This window comes from Coregonus clupeaformis, chromosome 16 (assembly GCF_020615455.1).
Source record: "Coregonus clupeaformis isolate EN_2021a chromosome 16, ASM2061545v1, whole genome shotgun sequence".
In the NCBI taxonomy this organism is placed as follows: Eukaryota; Metazoa; Chordata; class Actinopteri; order Salmoniformes; family Salmonidae; genus Coregonus; species Coregonus clupeaformis.
In genome coordinates this window covers 2,117,019-2,136,540 of record NC_059207.1, presented here as the reverse complement: position 1 = coordinate 2,136,540, position 19,522 = coordinate 2,117,019, and the positions used below count along the sequence as shown (strand labels likewise).

Sequence of the window (19,522 nt, the reverse complement as noted above, 5' to 3'; positions counted from 1 at the left end):
TCTTGCTGCTCCTTAGATAAGTAACATGGTCTTGTAGTTGATGCGAGCTTAGACTGGAAGCCAGTGGAGTGTGCGGAGGAGCGGGGTGACATGGGAGAACTTGGGAAGGTTGAACTTGGGAACTACTTTTGACCATAGCTCTATGGGTCTTGGTCAAAAGTAGTGCACTATATAGGGAATAGGACGCCATATTGGACGCACTCTGGAGGGTGAGGGGAATAAAATAGAGAGAATTCCCCCAATGCTCATTCCCCTTCATTTCCATGGAAATGGAAGACTTCAGCAGTATTGCACCACACCACACCACCGGACAGAGAAGTGATGACTCCCTGTTGGGTACTAAAGTAAAAGGCCTGGCGATAGGGCCTTCTAGTCTATTCTCTGTGTGTGTGTGTGTGTGTGTGTGTGTGTGTGTGTCAGCGTTTGTGTGTGTCAGCGTGTCAGCAAGTAAGCGTTTCTGTTTACAAGGAAATGAGCAGAGCTCTCCCCAGAGAGCTGAATCAGTTGATGTTCTCTTGGTAGAACAGACCACACACTATTTACCTCTACAGTCCTGTATTCCCTAGAGCACTATTTACCTCTACAGTCCTGTATTCCCTAGAGCACTATTTACCTCTACAGTCCTGTATTCCCTAGAGCACTATTTACCTCTACAGTCCTGTATTCCCTAGAGCACTATTTACCTCTACAGTCCTGTATTCCCTAGAGCACTATTTACCTCTACAGTCCTGTATTCCCTAGAGCACTATTTACCTCTACAGTCCTGTATTCCCTAGAGCACTATTTACCTCTACAGTCCTGTATTCCCTAGAGCACTATTTACCTCTACAGTCCTGTATTCCCTAGAGCACTATTTACCTCTACAGACCTGTATTCCCTAGAGCACTATTTACCTCTACAGTCCTGTATTCCCTAGAGCACTATTTACCTCTACAGTCCTGTATTCCCTAGAGCACTATTTACCTCTACAGTCCTGTATTCCCTAGAGCACTATTTACCTCTACAGTCCTGTATTCCCTAGAGCACTATTCAGTTCACTCACTCACACACACACACACATTGACTCGAACTCTGCACACACTTTGCATAAAAATTAAAAAGTAGAGTTGCAGAGTAGAATTGGGTAGAGAGACTTGGAGGGTTAGTTGGAGGTGTTAACGCAAATAGACAGACACACTCTTTCTCTTACTCCTCTCTTCGGCTCTTCACCCTTTCACTTTCTCTCTTTTTCTATCTGTCTATCTCTCTCACTCACAAACACATGTTTCACTCTCTTGCTCACAGGTGGAAGGAAATGAGAATTTAATCACCATCCTTCTGGACTTGAGCCTTCACACTTATCTCTCCATTCATCTGAAGTGCATCCCAAATGGCATCCTATTCCCTACATAGTGCACTACTTTTGACCAGAGCCCATATGGTAGTGCACTATATAGGGAATAGGGTGCCATTGACTGTAGTGGTAATAGAATCAGAGCACAGGAGAGAGTCTATTTTAAGTTGTCTTGTACAGTTGCAGAATGAATCGCTTCCTGTGAATGGAATAATGCATCTCTTGTTCTCTCTTATCTATCTCTCTCTCTCTGTTGTGAAGGCTGGTGATGGAGGCTCCAGAGAGAGGGGGTTGAGTGTAGATCCTGTACTAACCAACCCCTCTCTTGCTGGGCATGGCAGAGCCGCAGGGCTGGGGTCCGGCCTGACCTCTATACATGCTAGTGGTGAAGAGGAGAGCAGCAGCCCTCACCCCTCTCACCCTCTCCCCTCTGCCCAACAGCCACCCCTGACACCTACCTTCTCCCTCAAAAGGAAGCATGGCGCCCCTCTGCCCAAAATCGCCCTCTTCAGGCGGCTGGTGAAATGGGAACCCCCTCGATCCTCTCAAGGGAAAGCAAGGAACTTGCAAGGGGGCCAGGAGGGGTGCAAACCCCAAACCCCAACCCCCAAACACCCAGACCTGACCCCAGCCTTTAGCCTAGACCCCCGAACCAAAACCAAGACCCTCCACAAGACTGAGGGAACCAAGGGCGTATCTCTAACCCCTAACCCCCCACATCGACCCCCAGCCAACCCAGTTAGGCCAAGACAGGGGGTCCCAATGGGGGAGAGGGGGCTTGAATCAACCAGAGACCATTCTAGTTCAGACACCCCCCAGCATAGATCCTCCAAAACCCCCAAACCACCCAAGCCGAAGCAGACCAGACCTGGGCCTAACCAGGGTCAACTTACCCCAGAAACAGAACCAGAGGTGGGAAGCGGTGCCGGTGACCCCCAGGCCCAGTCCAACCAATCCAAAGCCTGTCTGACTACAGCCATGATCTCTGACCCCAGAGTAAGGGATGCTGGGAAGTTGAGTCCTGAGGAGAGAGGCAAGGTGCTGGAGGAGGCAGGGCAGGCCAGTGCGCTGGTTCTAACCATGGTGTACCAGGATGGAACCACTCAGATGGACTCAGAACAGGTGGGCAAGAGTTTTCTTTTGACCCTCCAGAAAGTCAAAGCAATGTTTATAACCTCAGGCAATTGTTTCCTTTGATATTCAAATACAGGTCTCAGAAAAACATATAATATTTGAAAGTATTTTGAATATCTCTCAGAAAAACTAATAATATTTGAAGGTATTTGATATGTAAGTTATTTGAAAACCAACAAAATATTGATTTGATGAAGAACCAAAAACTACAACAGTTAGTTTAATTAGTCAAAATATATATGGTCATTATCACATACAGCTTAGAATTAAATACTGAATGATTGAAGATTTTTTTTTTAAACATGAACATTTATCGATCAAAATAATAGAAAGTAATACAAACGTAAACCAAACAGGCATTTAGCTAGATGTAGACGTTTGTTTGTGAGGGACATGGACTCATCTCAACATTAGAGTAGAACACTTTTGCATTTTCAAAATGAGACATAGGGTAGTACAATACCTATGTAACAACACTTGACATTAAGTTATTATACATACAGTACCAGTCAAAAGTTTGGACACACCTACTCATTCAAGGGTTTTTCTTAATTTTTACTATTTTCTACATTGTAGAATAATAGTGAAGACATCAAAACTATGAAATAACACATATGGAATCATGTAGTAACCAAAAAAGTGTTAAACAAATCAAAATATATTTTATATTTGAGATTCTTCAAAGTAGCCACCCTTTGCCTTGATGACGGCTTTGCACACTCTTGGCATTCTCTCAACCAGCTTCATAAGGTAGTCACCTGGAATGCATTTCAATTAACAGGTGTGCCTTGTTAAAAGTTAATTTGTGGAATTTCTTTCCTTAATGTGTTTGAGTCAATCAGTTGTGTTGTGACAAGGTAGGGGTGGTATACAGAAGATAGCCCTATTAGGTAAAAGACCAAGTCCATATTATGGCAAGAACAGCTCAAATAAGCAAAGAGATTTGACAGTCCATCATTACTTTAAGACATGAAGGTCAGTCAATCCGGAAAATTTCAAGAACTTTGAACGTTTCTTCAAGTGCAGTCGCAAAAACCATCAAGCGCTATGATGAAACTGGCTCTCATGAGGACCGCCACAGGGAAGGAAGACCCAGAGTTACCTCTGCTGCAGAGAATAAGTTAATTAGAGTTAACTGCACCTCAGATTGCAGCCCAAATAAATGCTTCACAGAGTTCATCTCAACATCAACTGTTCAGAGGAGACTGCGTGAATCAGGCCTTCATGGTCAAATTGCTGCAAAGAAACCACTACTAAAGGACACCAATTATAAGAAGAGACTTGCTTGGGCCAAGAAACACGAGCAATGGACATTAGACCGGTGGAAATCTGTCCTTTGGTCTGGTGAGTCCAAATTGGAGATTTGTGGTTCCAACCGCCATGTCTTTGTGAGACGCAGAGTAGGTGAACGGATGATGCCAAGAGTGTGCAAAGCTGTCATCAAGGCAAAGGGTGGCTGCTTTGAAGAATCTAAAATCTAAAATATATTTGGTTCCATATGTGTTATTTCATAGTTTTGATGTCTTCACTATTATTCTACAATGTAGAAAATAGTAAAAATAAAGAAAACCCTTGAATGATTAGGTGTGTCCAAACTTTTGACTGGTACTGTATGTAGTAATTTTGTGATTACTACATTGTTACATAGAAATAGCTTTATAATTGCATAATAATGGGGTTATTACACAAGTGGAATAAGGTACAGTCACTATTCATCTTGTGTACAGTAGTTACAAAAACTCTCTGCTCATTGCTATGCAATTTAAATGCAATTACCAAAGTATTATGTAACATCATGCTAATAAAATGTTGCTCTAAAAGTAATTACAGTGTTATAACACAGGCACAAGAACAGTTACATTTTACTGAGAATACTAACAGTAACTGTTAAAATATGGCTATTAAGTGTCTAAGGGGACTAAATATCCCAAAACTGCTTTCTTGAATCAACTACAGCCAACATAAGTGGAAAATCATGTTAATTTGTATTCTGATTAAACTATCCCTTTAAAGCTGGTAAAGTGTGTGTTTGAAACAAGAAAACTCAGATGGACAAAGGTTTGAAGTTGTTTTTGCTGAGCATCCAACTTCCTGTTTGCAAGATTAGCAAATGGCTTTGAATTACTCTGCAGTATTTTCAGGTATCATAAAATGAATTGCAGCTTTTGTCCTTATCAGTGGCATGTTGAAAGAGTCATACAATAGTGGCGTGTCATACTGCTCATCTGTACAAAATTTATACTGCTCATCTGTACAAAATATAATTGGTTAATTAGTTTGACTTGATTATCTACACCTGGGGCATATTCATGATCATTTACAGAATGTTCAGATAGTAATGTATTGTGTAGATCAAATATTATCTACTGTCAGATTGGAATAGTATAGGAAATTGTGTGTGTATCTGACAGTTCCTGATACAGCCCTGCCTTTAGTTGAAGGCATCCAAACCAATAGTTTCTGAAAAGTAATTCCTTCCTGAGATCTGTATAAAAAAAATATATATATATTTCTACAAAGCATATTTAAAACTATAGTTATCCCAGGTCTGCAGCCAATTATGTAAGACATGATATTGGTGCAGTGTATGCCTGTAGTGATGCTACTGATGTAAGCCTGGAAAGCAAGGCTTTGTGTGTCCCAAATGGCACCCTAATTCCCTACGTAGTGCACTACTTTTGACCTGGGCTTATAGGGAATAGGCACTATATAGTGAATAGGGTGCCATTTTGGACACACAGTATTTATGTTGTTATGCCTACTCTCTGTGTGGCCTATAGAACCTCAGTCTGTCAGTGTGTGGGGTCCTATAGCTGCAACAAATACATAATTATGCTGGTTGGCCATATTCACTGACATAAACTGCTCTCTTGTCTATGTGTCCTGTAGAAGCTCAGTCCGTCAGTGTGTGGGGTGCTGGTGATGTTGAAAAGAGATCTGGACCAGACTGGACCAGTACCAGGACCAGAGGAGGGAGTGGCACCAGGAGACAGTCTGGTCTACCTCAGACTGGAACAGAAACCTGCATGGGCCCAGAGCCACCAAGACCACAACCTAGACCTCTTCAACAGGTAGGGTATATGTGTGGGAGGGAGGGAGGGAGGGAGGGAGGATAGGTGCACCACATAGAACAAGTCTGGGAAAAAATCCCAATGATGATTTGCGTCCCTCCCTGTGTGTGTGTGTCCTGTAGAGAGATGCTGCTGCAGATAGTGTCAGGGTCTCAACTGGTGGTGTGTTACAAGGCCAAAGACCTGCTCCGTACAGCACTGCAGCACTACAGATCAGACCTACACTGGAAACAAAGTAACTTTGATAAGGCCCTTTGATAAGGCTGTTAAGAACTCCCCCAACGGAGATCTGTTGGGGTTGTGGCTGTTTGTCTTGGCGTTCTTTTCCCCTATAAAGCCATACTCTCTCCTCCTGTTTGCTACTATATTATTTGATGGCTAGTCTAATACTGGCATATAGAATAAATGTTTTACCTGTTTAAAGAACACTGGTCTGAAATACTGTTGTAAGTATTGGACAATTAAGTCTTGTCCAAGCTAGAACGGCCCATAGGCCAGGAGCCTATCTCCTGTTTCTGTAGCGTGAAGCAGCTTGATTTACAAGTACACCACCTGGACAGGATGCTAGTCAGTAATCCATTATTCTGTTGTGTTCATTCCCCCCAGTCTCATCTTGTCGTGTCCAGGACCCCCAGGTAGCAGCCTGGCTGTTGGACCCAGCTGACCCCTCTTCCTGCTTCACTAACCTGCTCACCAAACACTGTAGGACACCCCCCAGAACCCCAACACCTGCCCTGGGGGCAAGGAAGGTCTGTTGCACCAAACAATACAACTAGTCTCTCTAGCACACCGGTCATCAATTCTGCCATTGAAGCAGAAGACACCACCAATCCTGGTCCTGAAGATCGATAGGGTGTGCAGGCTTTATTTCCAGCCCAGCATCACCACACCTAATTCAACTGATCTCTCATTTTTGTCCTTCATCTAGAGCCCTGCACGGGCATGAAATTTAGGCCCGAGCTCTGCCCGTGACGTTCAGGCCCTACCCAACCCGGGCCCCATTCATTCTGCCAAATTGAAGGCCCGGCCCTGCCCGAAATCAGAAATAACTTTCTCTGTTAGTATATCCATTAGCTGCTCCTCTGTCCGTCCCTCGCTCCTTGCGCGGCCCCTTCCGCTCTGCGTGTGTGAGTATCCATAGCAACGGCTCCGCTGGGCAGCCTGCTCAATGACGACGAGACGTGAAAGAGCTGTTAGTTAGCTACTTTTCGTCACTCTAAACTCTGACAAAACTCACAGAACAATATTGTTTTAATCTAATCTCTCCTGTCGAGGTTGAAGCACTTCTAACACCATGTTAGGATCTTAGTAAGATATGACTGTACAGAGACACTGTGCAACAGAGTAAGAGCAAATGGCTCTGCCTCAAAATGTAAGTGATCAATTTAGTAATTCTTGATAATGATACCCGAGCCTGGCCCGTATCCTAGTTATTGATAAAAAACAGGCCGTATCCGGCCCTAACCTGATGTACTGTAGAGTGCCGGGGGCCCGTCAGGCTCGGTTCGGGTAGCAGAGCTCTACCCTCATCCCGTGATTCATAGACTTAGCAAATTCCTGATGTGCAGTTGAGGAGTTAAATATGGTGTGTTAGTGCTAGGCTGGAACAAAAGCCTGCACATCCAGTAGCTCAATATACAGTGTTACTCTCTAATTTCTGTTTCATATATCTCACCCCCCCCTCTCTGTCAGGTGTCCCAGGTTATCTCCAGTCTGTCTCTGCTCTACAGGCTGAATGTGGAGCTACGCTCTAAACTACAAGTCAGTCCCTCCCTGAGGATCCATGAGACCATAAAACGTCTCAGCCATATGGTCCTCTTTCTTGTAATACGCACTGATACATACACACACACAGATACACACACACATGTTTTGTTCAATATCCTCGTGGGGATTTCCATTCAAAATCCTAGTTTCCCTTACCCGTAACCCAAACCTTAAACCTAACCACTAGCCCCTTACCCTAACTCTAATTGTAACCCTAAACCTAACCCCTAAGCTTAAAAAAGCCTTTGTCGTCATGGGGACATGGGAAATGTCCCCACAAGGGAGAATTTTCCTTGTTTTACTATGCTTGTTGGGACTTTTGGGGATTTTAGGTCCCCACAAGGATAGAAGAACCAACCCACACACACACAAACATCCTACCTGACTTGTCTCTCTGTGTATCCAGAGCCAGGGTCTGTGGGACCTGTACTCTAATATGGAGCTGACAATGATCCCTGTACTGGCAGGTAAGGACACCATGTTGAGAGGTCATCATGATCCTATGACCTGACCATACTGAGCTACTATAACTAGAGGTGAAAGGAGACAAGCAGGAAGGACATGAGGAATCAAGGAAATACAATTGACATTCTCTCTAGGCCTATACAGTGGGGGAAAAAAGTATTTAGTCAGCCACCAATTGTGCAAGTTCTCCCACTTAAAAAGATGAGAGAGGCCTGTAATTTTCATCATAAGGTACACGATTTTTTTTCTCCAGAAAATCACATTGTAGGATTTTTAATGAATGTATTAGCAAATTATGGTGGAAAATAAGTATTTGGTCAATAACAAAAGTTTCTCAATACTTTGGTATATACCCTTTGTTGGCAAGGTTTTCACACACTGTTGCTGGTATTTTGGCCCATTCCTCCATGCAGATCTCCTCTAGAGCAGTGATGTTTTGGGGCTGTCGCTGGGCAACACAGACATTCAACTCCCTCCAAAGATTTTCTATGGGGTTGAGATCTGGAGACTGGCTAGGCCACTCCAGGACCTTGAAATACTTCTTACGAAGCCACTCCTTCTTTGCCCGGGCGGTGTGTTTGGGATCATTGTCATGCTGAAAGACCCAGCCACGTTTCATCTTCAATGCCCTTGCTGATGGAAGGAGGTTTTCACTCAAAATCTCACGATACATGACCCCATTCATTCTTTCCTTTACACGGATCAGTCGTCCTGGTCCCTTTGCAGAAAAACAGCCCCAAAGCATGATGTTTCCACCCCCATGCTTCACAGTAGGTATGGTGTTCTTTGGATGCAACTCAGCATTCTTTGTCCTCCAAACATGACGAGTTGAGTTTTTACCAAAAAGTTCTATTTTGGTTTCATCTGACCATATGACATTCTCCCAATCCTCTTCTGGATCATCCAAATGCACTCTAGCAAACTTCAGACGGGCCTGGACATGTACTGACTTAAGCAGGGGGACACGTCTGGCACTGCAGGATTTGAGTCCCTGGCGGCGTAGTGTGTTACTGATGGTAGGCTTTGTTACTTTGGTCCCAGCTCTCTGCAGGTCATTCACTAGGTCCCCCCGTGTGGTTCTGGGATTTTTGCTCACCGTTCTTGTGATCATTTTGACCCCACGGGGTGAGATCTTGCGTGGAGCCCCAGATCGAGGGAGATTATCAGTGGTCTTGTATGTCTTCCATTTCCTAATAATTGCTCCCACAGTTGATTTCTTCAAACCAAGCTGCTTACCTATTGCAGATTCAGTCTTCCCAGCCTGGTGCAGGTCTACAATTTTATTTCTGGTGTCCTTTGACAGCTCTTTGGTCTTGGCCATAGTGGAGTTTGGAGTGTGACTGTTTGAGGTTGTGGACAGGTGTCTTTTATACTGATAACAAGTTCAAACAGGTGCCATTAATACAGGTAACGAGTGGAGGACAGGGGAGCCTCTTAAAGAAGAAGTTACAGGTCTGTGAGAGCCAGAAATCTTGCTTGTTTGTAGGTGACCAAATACTTATTTTCCACCATAATTTGCAAATAAATTCATTAAAAATCCTACAATGTGATTTTCTGGAATTGTTTTTCTCAATTTGTCTGTCATAGTTGACGTGTACCTATGATGAAAATTGCAGGCCTCTCTCATCTTTTTGAAGTGGGAGAACTTGCACAATTGGTGGCTGACTAAATACTTTTTTCCCCCACTGTATGCATGCTCCTATTTACATTATGCTACTCTGGTTCTCTAAGCGATGGAGAGCCACAGGATCCATGTGAACAAGGAGTCCCTAAAGACAACATCAGAGATGCTGGGGGTAAGAACTATAATTACAACACTGTAAAAGGGAGGAAACAGAGAGGGTTTAAGTAGTGTATACACACACTCAGACACACCATGATGCCTCCAGTAGGGGGATGTTTGGAGAGTGTGTCCTGTGTCTTGCTGTGCTCTATAAATAGAATAGAGAGTCTGTCTGTTTGTTTCCTTTAGGGTGGAGTGTTGCAGTAGGAATGAGCATCACTGTCTTACACACACACGCACACTCACTAACGCACGCACACACACGGATTAAAAGTTGCTGTGATAATCTAGAAGAATAATAACCAAACTTGTCTTCTGTTTCTCACGACGACGACCCACACACAAGACATGATGAGGATGCAGAGGAGAGAGGGAGGAAGGGAGAGAGAGAAGGATGGAGGGATAACAAGTTGCAAGGGAGAGAGAAGTCCTAACATAATCATATTCTGAACCGAAGTGTTTGTTTTTCAGTGTGTGTGACACCTACACAGCGTGAGCACATTAAAAGCCTAACTGAAACAGACAGTGCTTTTAAACGACTGACAGGCAGGCAAGCAGAAAGAGACAGAGGGCTGGAGAGAGAGAGAGAAGAGAGGGGCGAGGGAGAGACATACCGAAGACTGACAAGAGGGAGAAAGGGAGAAAACAGAGTGGGAGGAGGGAAACAGAATGGAGGACGAGAGGGGTGGTGAAAAGAGAGGCAGGGACAAATAAAAAAGAGAGTAAAGATGGAGATAGAGAGAGTGACATGACGGAAGTGTTGTTTTAGATGTACATTCCCCACTGCAGGAGGAGCGTTAGGAGAATGTTCATTCAGATATCTGACAGTATATCAAATCATATTGTATTTATCACATTCGCCGAAAACAACAGGTGTGTATACCTTACCGTGAAATGCTTACTTACAAGCCCTTAACCAACAATGCAGTTTAAAGAAAAATAAGAGTTAAGAAAATATTAACCAAAGAAAGTAAAAAAAAAAATTAAAGAGTAACAATAAAATAACAATAATGAGGCTATATACAGGGGGCACTGGTACCGAGTCAATGTGCGGGGGTACAGGTTAGTCCAGGTAATTGAGGTAATATGTACATGTAGGTAGGGGTAAAGTGACCATGCATAGATAATAAACAGCGAGTAGCAGCAGCGTAAAAAAGGGGTGGGGGGTCAATGCAAATAGTCCGGGGGGCCATTTGATTAGCTGTTCAGCAGTCTTATGGTTTGGGGGTAGAAGCTGTTAAGAAGCCTTTTGGACCTAGACTTGGCGCTCCGGTACCGCTTGCCGTGCGATAGCAGAGAGAACAGTCTATGACTAGGGTGGCTGGAGTCTTTGGCAATTTTTAGGGCCTTCCTCTGACACCGCCTGGTGTAGAGGTCTTGGATGGCAATTGAGTCTTCATGGATTTGTCTGTCTGCTTCAGAATCAGTCTCTCTCTTAACATGAAAGGACAATCTCACAACAGAACATGGTGCATCTCTCTCTGAGATAAAATAACTGTGATTACCATAAGCTTTGAAACAGAGAAAGAGAACAGAGAAGCAACACACACACTATTGCACTGTGTCTGAAAGCCAGAGGGAAACCCTTAGGTGGATGTTGTTATTGTTTTGTTTGATTTCGAGAACAGAGATGAAATACATCAAACATAGGAGAACACACACATACATACACACTGGGACACACATACACACACACTGGGACACAGACAGTGAAGAGTGTGTATAGCAGTCAGATTAGGCCAGCTTTGCCCGAGGTTTAGGAGAGAGCAGTGATAAGTCCCTGTACTGACAATTATCTCCCTGTCCTCTCAGCAACCCCTCTCTCTCCCCCCTCTCTCTTCCTCCCGTCTCTCCCACTCTCCCCCCTCCCCTCTCTCTCTTTCTTCTCTCTTCCTGCTCTCTCTCTCTTCCTCCCCTCTCTCCCCCTCCCCCCTCTCTCTCTCCCCCCCTCTCTCCCCACTCCACTCTCTCCCCCTCTCTCTGTCAGACTAAGATGAAGCAGCTTGAGCACCAGGCCCACCAGGCAGCAGGCCAGATGTTTCTAGTGTCCAGCAGCACCCAGCTCAGGACGGTCAGTGTATGTGTGTGTGTATAGGTGTGTGTGTGTATAGGTGTGTGTCTGTGTGTGCAAAGGTGTGTGTGTGCTGTCCTAATCCTGCTCTCTCTACAGGTTCTGTTTGAGAAGCTGCGTCTGCAGGAGCGCTGTGAAAACAAGAAGCTCCCCAAGACCCTCAACAAACAACAGCAGTCTACATCCGAGGCTGTGGTGAGAGACACACACACACACACACACACACACACACACACAACTCGCATTGCCCTTCAGTAGTATGAAGTAGTAACGCCTCTCTTCTCTGTGTGTAGTTGTTGCAGCTCCAGGACCTGCACCCTCTGCCGAAGATCATTCTGGAATACAGACAGGTCAGTGATGAACACAGTATGTTTGACTGATTGATTGATCGATTGATTCATTGGTATCTGCTCACACAGCATTACTATATGACTATAATAACAACAACATGTGTGTTGTTATTTTTACCCCCCCCCCCCCCAGGTTCATAAGATCAAGTCCACCTTCGTCGATGGGATTCTGTCTTGCATGATGAGCAAGGTGAGCACACACCCTCAGGCTGGGACTAAAGCATCTCTAAAGGAGCTGGTCTTCTTTAGAGATGCTTTGTGAATAGGGGCCCAGGAGTAAAAACATTTAAATAGAGGAACCTTTCTATTTAATCTCCTTCATTCCCTAGAACAAACACTAGAGGGCAGTACTAGTTAATTGTCTTTTGAAGCTCTAGTTTATTGCAAATGCTCTGTAAGGAAATGTAGCTTTGAGTCTGTCCTCTGGCATTTCCTAATGACCTGTACAAAAATGTTGATGTTTGGTTGCTTGTCATGCTAAACTGCTCTCTTTCTTCCTCTCTCACTTCTCTCTCTCTCTTTATCTCCTCCCTCTCTTTCGTTGCTCTCTCTCTGTCTCGCTCTCTCGCTCTCAGAACTTCATCTCGTCCACATGGTACCAGACCAGTGCAGTGACTGGAAGAATCTCTGCCAAACACCCAGTGAGTCCCTCATCCTCCCTCCCTCCATCTCAGGGTTACTCCTCCTTTCAACCCATCCCTCTCCTCCCTTTACCTCTCAGCAATGTCCTTGCCTTAATTTCAACACTGAGGCTCTCTCACTCACTCTCTCTCGCTCTCTCTCTCTCGTTCTCACTCTCTCTCGCTCTCTCTCTCTTTCTCACTCTCCCCTCCCTCTCTCTCTCATACACACACATACACATACTCTAATGTCTGGTGTATTGTTGCTGAGAAAAACTTCTCTCTCCTGTTTGAACCTTTCACTCAGGTTTTATTTTAGTCACAGAAGAGAGAGAACTGTCTGGGTAAGAGTACTGTGGTGCATTCATGTGTGTTCGTAGGCTGAGGTTGTGATAGGCTCCATGTACTAGAGGGGCTCTTGCGCGCGCACACACACACACACACTCGAGTGGCGCAGCGGTCTAAGGCACTGCATCTCAGTGCTAGAGGCGTCACTTCAGACCCTTGTTCGATTCCAGGCTGTATCACAATCCGGCCGTGATTGAGAGTCCCATAGGGCGGCGCACAATTGGCCCAGCGTCGTCCGGGTTTGGCCGGGGTAGTCCGTCATTGTAAATAAGAATTTGTTCTTAACTGACTTTCCTAGTTAAATAAAGGTTAAATCAAAAATAAATAAACACACACACACTAGTGAGTCGGGGTGATGGAGTGAGTGAGTGCAGTAAAGCCTTTAGTCTCTGTTAGAGCACCTTTGTGGAGTCAGAGAAATACCACTGCTGAAATATTAATACACACACACACACACACACACACACACACACACATACATACAGTACCAGTCAAAAGTTTGGACACACCTAATCATTCCAGGGTTTTTCTTTATTGTTACTATTTTCTAATAATGAAGACAATAAAACTATGAAATAACACACAGAATCATGTAGTAACCAAAAAAGTGTTAAGCAAATCAAAATATATTGTATATTTGAGATTCTTCAAAGTAGCCACTCTTTGCCTTGATGACAGCTTTGCACACTCTTGGCATTCTCTCAACCAACTTCATGAGGTAGTCACCTGGAATGCATTTCAATTAAAAGGTGTGCCTTGTTAAAAGTTACTTTGTGGAATTTCTTTCCTTCTTAATGCGTTTGAGCCAATCAGTTGTGTTGTGACAAGGTAGGGGTGGTATACAGACGATAGCCCCATTTGGTAAAAGACCAAGTCCATATTATGGCAAGAACAGCTCAAATAAGCAAAGAGAAACGACAGTCCATCATTACTTTAAGACATGAAGGTCAGTCAATCCGGAACATTTCAAGAACTTTGAAAGTTTCTTCAAGTGCAGTCGCAAAAACCATCAAGCGCTATGATGAAACTGGCTCTCATGAGGACCGCCACAGGAAAGGAAGACCCAGAGTTACCTCTGCTGCAGAGGATAAGTTCATTAGAGTTACCAGCCTCAGAAATTGCAGCCCAAATAAATGCTTCACAGAGTTCAAGTAACAGACACATCTCAACATCAACTGTTCAGAGGAGACTGCGTGAATCAGGCCTTCATAGTCGAATTGCTACAAGGAAACCACTACTAAAGGACACCAGTAAGAAGAAGAGACTTGCTTGGGCCAAGAAACACGAGCAATGGACATTAGACCAGTGGAAATCTGTCCTTTGGTCTGATGAGTCCAAATTTGAGATTTTTTGTTCCAACCGCCGTGTCTTTGTGAGATGCAGCGTAGGTGAACCGATTATCTCTGCATGTGTGGTTCCCACCGTGACGCATGGAGGAGTAGGGGTGTTGGTGTGGGGGTGCTTTGCTGGTGACACTGTCAGTGATTTATTTAGAATTCAAAGCACACTTAACCAGCATGGCTACCACAGCATTCTGCAGCAATACGCCATTCCATTTGGTTTGCGCTTAGTGGGACATTTGTTTTTCAACAGGACAAGGACCCAACACACCTCCAGGCTGTGTAAGGGCTATTTGACCAAGATGGAGAGTGATGGAGTGCTGCATCAGATGACCTGGCCTCCACAATCACCCGACCTCAACTCAATTGAGATGGTTTGCGATGAGTTGGACCGCAGAGTGAAGGAAAAGCAGCCAACAAGTGCTCAGCATATGTGGGAACTCCTTCAAGACTGTTGGAAAAGCATTCCTCATGAAGCTGGTTGAGAGAATACTAACAGTGTGCAAAGCTGTCATCAAGGCAACAGGTGGCTACTTTGAAGAATCTCAAATATAAAATATATTTTGATTTGTTTAACACTTTTTTGCTTACTACATGATTCCATATGTGTTATTTCATAGTTTTGATGTCTTCACTATTATTCTACAATGTGGAAAATAGTAAAAATAAAGAAAAATTGTTGAATGAGTAGGTGTGTCCAAACTTTTGACTGGTACTGTACATACAGTGGAGAGAACAAGTATTTGATACACTGCCGATTTTGCAGGTTTTCCTACTTACAAACCATGTAGAGGTCTGTAATTTTTATCATAGGTACACTTCAACTGTGAGAGACGGAATCTAAAACAAAAATCCAGAAAATCACATTGTATGATTTTTAAGTAATTAATTTGCATTTTATTGCATGACATAAGTATTTGATCACCTACCAACCAGTAAGAATTCTGGCTCTCACAGACCTGTTAGTTTTTCTTTAAGAAGCCCTCCTGTTCTCCACTCATTACCTGTATTAACTGCACCTGTTTGAACTCTTTATCTGTATAAAAGACACCTGTCCACACACTCAATCAAACAGACTCCAACCTCTCCACAATGGCCAAGACCAGAGAGCTGTGTAAGGACATCAGGGATAAAATTGTAGACCTGCACAAGGCTGGGATGGGCTACAGGACAATAGGCAAGCAGCTTGGTGAGAAGGCAACAACTGTTGGTGCAATTATTAGAAAATGGAAGAAGTTCAAGATGACGGTCAATCACCCTCGGTCTGGGGCTCCATGCAATATCTCACCTCGTGGGGCATCAATGATCATGAGGAAGGTGAGGGATCAGCCCAGAACTACACGGCAGGACCTGGTCAATGACCTGGAGAGAGCTGGGACCACAGTCTCAAAGAAAACCATTAGTAACACACTACGCCGTCATGGATTAAAATCCTGCAGCGCACGCAAGGTCCCCCTGCTCAAGCCAGCGCATGTCCAGGCCCGTCTGAAGTTTGCCAATGACCATCTGGATGATCCAGAGGAGGAATGGGAGAAGGTCATGTGGTCTGATGAGACAAAAATAGAACTCCACTCGCCGTGTTTGGAGGAAGAAGAAGGATGAGTACAACCCCAAGAACACCATCCCAACCGTGAAGCATGGAGGTGAAAAATCATTCTTTGGGGATGCTTTTCTGCAAAGGGGACAGGACGACTGCACCATATTGAGGGGAGGATGGATGGGGCCATGTATCGCGAGATCTTGGCCAACAACCTCCTTCCCTCAGTAAGAGCATTGAAGATGGGTCGTGGCTGGGTCTTCCAGCATGACAACGACCCGAAACACACAGCCAGGGCAACTAAGGAGTGGCTCCGTAAGAAGCATCTCAAGGTCCTGGAGTGGCCTAGCCAGTCTCCAGACCTGAACCCAATAGAACATCTTTGGAGGGAGCTGAAAGTCTGTATTGCCCAGCGACAGCCCCGAAACCTGAAGGATCTGGAGAAGGTCTGTATGGAGGAGTGGGCCAAAATCCCTGCTGCAGTGTGTGCAAACCTGGTCAAGACCTACAGGAAACGTATGATCTCTGTAAATCTGTACCAAATATTAAGTTCTGCTTTTCTGATGTATCAAATACTTATGTCATGCAATAAAATGCAAATGAATTACTTAAAAATCATACAATGTGATTTTCTGGATTTTTGTTTTAGATTCCGTCACTCACAGTTGAAGTGTACCTATGATAAAAATTACAGACCTCTACATGCTTTGTAAGTAGGAAAACCTGCAAAATCGGCAGTGTATCAAATACTTGTTCTCCCCACTGTACATACATACATACAGTGGGGAAAAAATGTATTTAGTCAGCCACCAATTGTGCATGTTCTCCCACTTAAAAAGATGAGAGAGGCCTGTAATTTTCATCATAGGTACACGTCAACTATGACAGACAAAATGAGGAAAAAAATCCTGAAAATCACATTGTAGGATTTTCTATGAATTTATTTGCAAATTATGGTGGAAAATAAGTATTTGGTCAATAACAAAAAGTTTCTCAATACTTTGTTATATACCCTTTGTTGGCAATGACACAGGTCAAACGTTTTCTGTAAGTCTTCACAAGGTTGTCACACACTGTTGCTGGTATTTTGGCCCATTCCTCCATGCAGATCTCCTCTAGAGCAGTGATGTTTTGGGGCTGTCGCTGGGCAACACAGACTTTCAACTCCCTCCAAAGATTTTCTATGGGGTTGAGATCTGGAGACTGGCTAGGCCACTCCAGGACCTTGAAATGCTTGCATGCGAAGCCACTCCTTCGTTGCCCGGGTGGTGTGTTTGGGATCATTGTCATGCTGAAAGACCCAGCCACGTTTCATCTTCAATGCCCTTGCTGACGGAAGGAGGTTTTCACTCAAAATCTCACGATACATGGCCCCATTCATTCTTTCCTTTACACGGATCAGTCGTCCTGGTCCTTTTGCAGAAAAACAGCCCCAAAGCATGATGTTTCCACCCCCATGCTTCACAGTAGGTATGGTGTTCTTTGGATGCAACTCAGCATTCTTTGTCCTCCAAACACGACGAGTTGAGTTTTTACCAAAAAGTTATATTTTGGTTTCATATGACATTCTCCCAATCCTCTTCTGGATCATCCAAATGCACTCTAGCAAACTTCAGACGGGCCTGGACATGTACTGGCTTAAGCAGGGGGACACGTCTTGCACTGCAGGATTTGAGTCCCTGGCGGCGTAGTGTGTTACTGATGGTAGGCTTTGTTACTTTGGTCCCAGCTCTCTGCAGGTCATTCACTAGGTCCCCCGTGTGGTTCTGGGATTTTTGCTCACCGTTCTTGTGATCATTTTGACCCCATGGGGTGAGATCTTGCGTGGAGCCCCAGATCGAGGGAGATTATCAGTGGTCTTGTATGTCTTCCATTTCCTAATAATTGCTCCCACAGTTGATTTCTTCAAACCAAGCTGCTTACCTATTGCAGATTCAGTCTTCCCAGCCTGGTGCAGGTCTACAATTTTGTTTCTGGTGTCCTTTGACAGCTCTTTGGTCTTGGCCATAGTGGAGTTTGGAGTGTGACTGTTTGAGGTTGTGAACAGGTGTATTTTATACTGATAACAAGTTCAAACAGGTGCCATTAATACAGGTAACAAGTGGAGGACAGAGGAGCCTCTTAAAGAAGAAGTTACAGGTCTGTGAGAGCCAGAAATCTTGCTTGTTTGTAGGTGACCAAATACTTATTTTCCACCATAATTTGCAAATAAATTCATAAAAAATCCTACAATGTGATTTTCTGGATTTTTTTTCTCTCAATTTGTCTGTCATAGTTGACGTGTACCTATGATGAAAATTACAGGCCTCTCTCATCTTTTTAAGTGGGAGAACTTGCACAATTGGTGGCTGACTAAATACTTTTTTTCCCCACTGTACATACATACTGGAGCACAGACAACAACAACCAACAGAAGTTTCTCACACTGATTCTCATGATCACACACACACACAGCAGGGCTTCCTTTAGGAAAATGTGGTGACAGACATTTGACCGGCAGCATTTTAATTTACCGGACATTTGAGAAATTTACCGGACCCGTATGCATTGGTGGCGTAACCTGATTTGGGCGTCCACCCACAGTGCTCAGAAAGATAGAAATCACATTTTGATTATGGTAATTCATATGAACAGAACATACGAGTCGAGGATGCAACGATGTGCGGCCCTTCTTACCGTGTTCTGATGCTCACTTTGAAGATGTTAGAATAACTGTCCACATTGACTTTTCCTCAGCCAACAAGACGAGTAATGAACAGCAAAATCACTAGCTTATGTCAATCTACTATCCCCCATAGTAGAACAGTTTACCTAGGCCTATTCTATTGGTCAGCTTGTTGAGAAAGAAATAGCCTATTCCAAACAGACTCTGGGACAGTTGTGGGACGATAGATCCTAAATTCATCCAACCAGTAGGCCTAGGCTACATAAAAATTAAAATAAACTGTTAAAAAGCAATGAGTCTGATGCAACAGATCAGAATGTTTAGCTTAAAATGTTGATAAACTAATATTTCTTCACATTATAAGTGCAATTAGCGGGGAAATACATTGTCAAAAGCAAGCCACACATGCAAGCGGTTTCATATGACAAATATAAAAATATCTGTTAGAAATTTAGAAAGAGGGGAGATCTAAAGATGCATCAATTAGCATGGGTTGCTAATATGATAAGGATTGTGCCTTTGGCTACTGGACAATGAAATAAAGTTTATATAAAATAATTGCCTCCACGGATATGGTCAGATTTTGGCTAGGCAACTTTGAAGCAAGGTAAGACATGCCTCATAATATGTAGTAAAACGTTCAGGTTTCAAACAATTAAAGTATATGTTTTTAAAATGAATACTGCTTCCAGCTCATTGCAAAGTTGTGTGTGACGCGCTGATGAAGCCTGCCTTCCGATGCATTTTCTGTTTGAGATGCTGTAGCAGCAGCTCTCGCCATGTCTGACAGATTTTCTGCTCAAAGGCTCTGTATCTGTATGCTGTATGTGTGTGATAAATAAAATACATAGCGAATATACTGTACACACGCGCCAATTTAATTCCACTAAATTAAGCAAATAAACCTATAGACCAATAAGCATGAACAGTCAAATGTATTTCCATGGACTGGTATTTCCATCAATGAGTAGTCTAAAAATATTATTTCACAATGGGATTTTTTCTTCTTCTCCCGGACAATTGGCCAGCGGCAATTTT

At 43.7% G+C, this 19,522-nt stretch overlaps 1 protein-coding gene across 2 annotated transcripts in view; it reads left to right on the top strand.

Moving 5' to 3' along the window:
• Positions 1–19,522, top strand: part of LOC121572199 (DNA polymerase nu) — a 95,860-nt gene that overhangs the window by 16,993 nt on the left and 59,345 nt on the right. Inside the window, exons 7-18 of one of the 2 annotated variants that reach the window (XM_045225558.1) lie at positions 1,775–2,455; positions 5,357–5,538; positions 5,661–5,773; positions 6,145–6,287; positions 7,231–7,299; positions 7,712–7,772; positions 9,502–9,566; positions 11,541–11,624; positions 11,724–11,819; positions 11,918–11,974; positions 12,108–12,164; positions 12,550–12,615. In XM_045225558.1, coding sequence (XP_045081493.1) covers positions 1,775–2,455; positions 5,357–5,538; positions 5,661–5,773; positions 6,145–6,287; positions 7,231–7,299; positions 7,712–7,772; positions 9,502–9,566; positions 11,541–11,624; positions 11,724–11,819; positions 11,918–11,974; positions 12,108–12,164; positions 12,550–12,615 — 1,674 coding nt within the window. Of the gene's footprint in view, positions 1–1,594; positions 2,456–5,356; positions 5,539–5,660; positions 5,774–6,144; positions 6,288–7,230; positions 7,300–7,711; positions 7,773–9,501; positions 9,567–11,540; positions 11,625–11,723; positions 11,820–11,917; positions 11,975–12,107; positions 12,165–12,549; positions 12,616–19,522 lie in introns of both variants that reach the window. The other variant, XM_045225557.1, reaches the window with a different exon arrangement.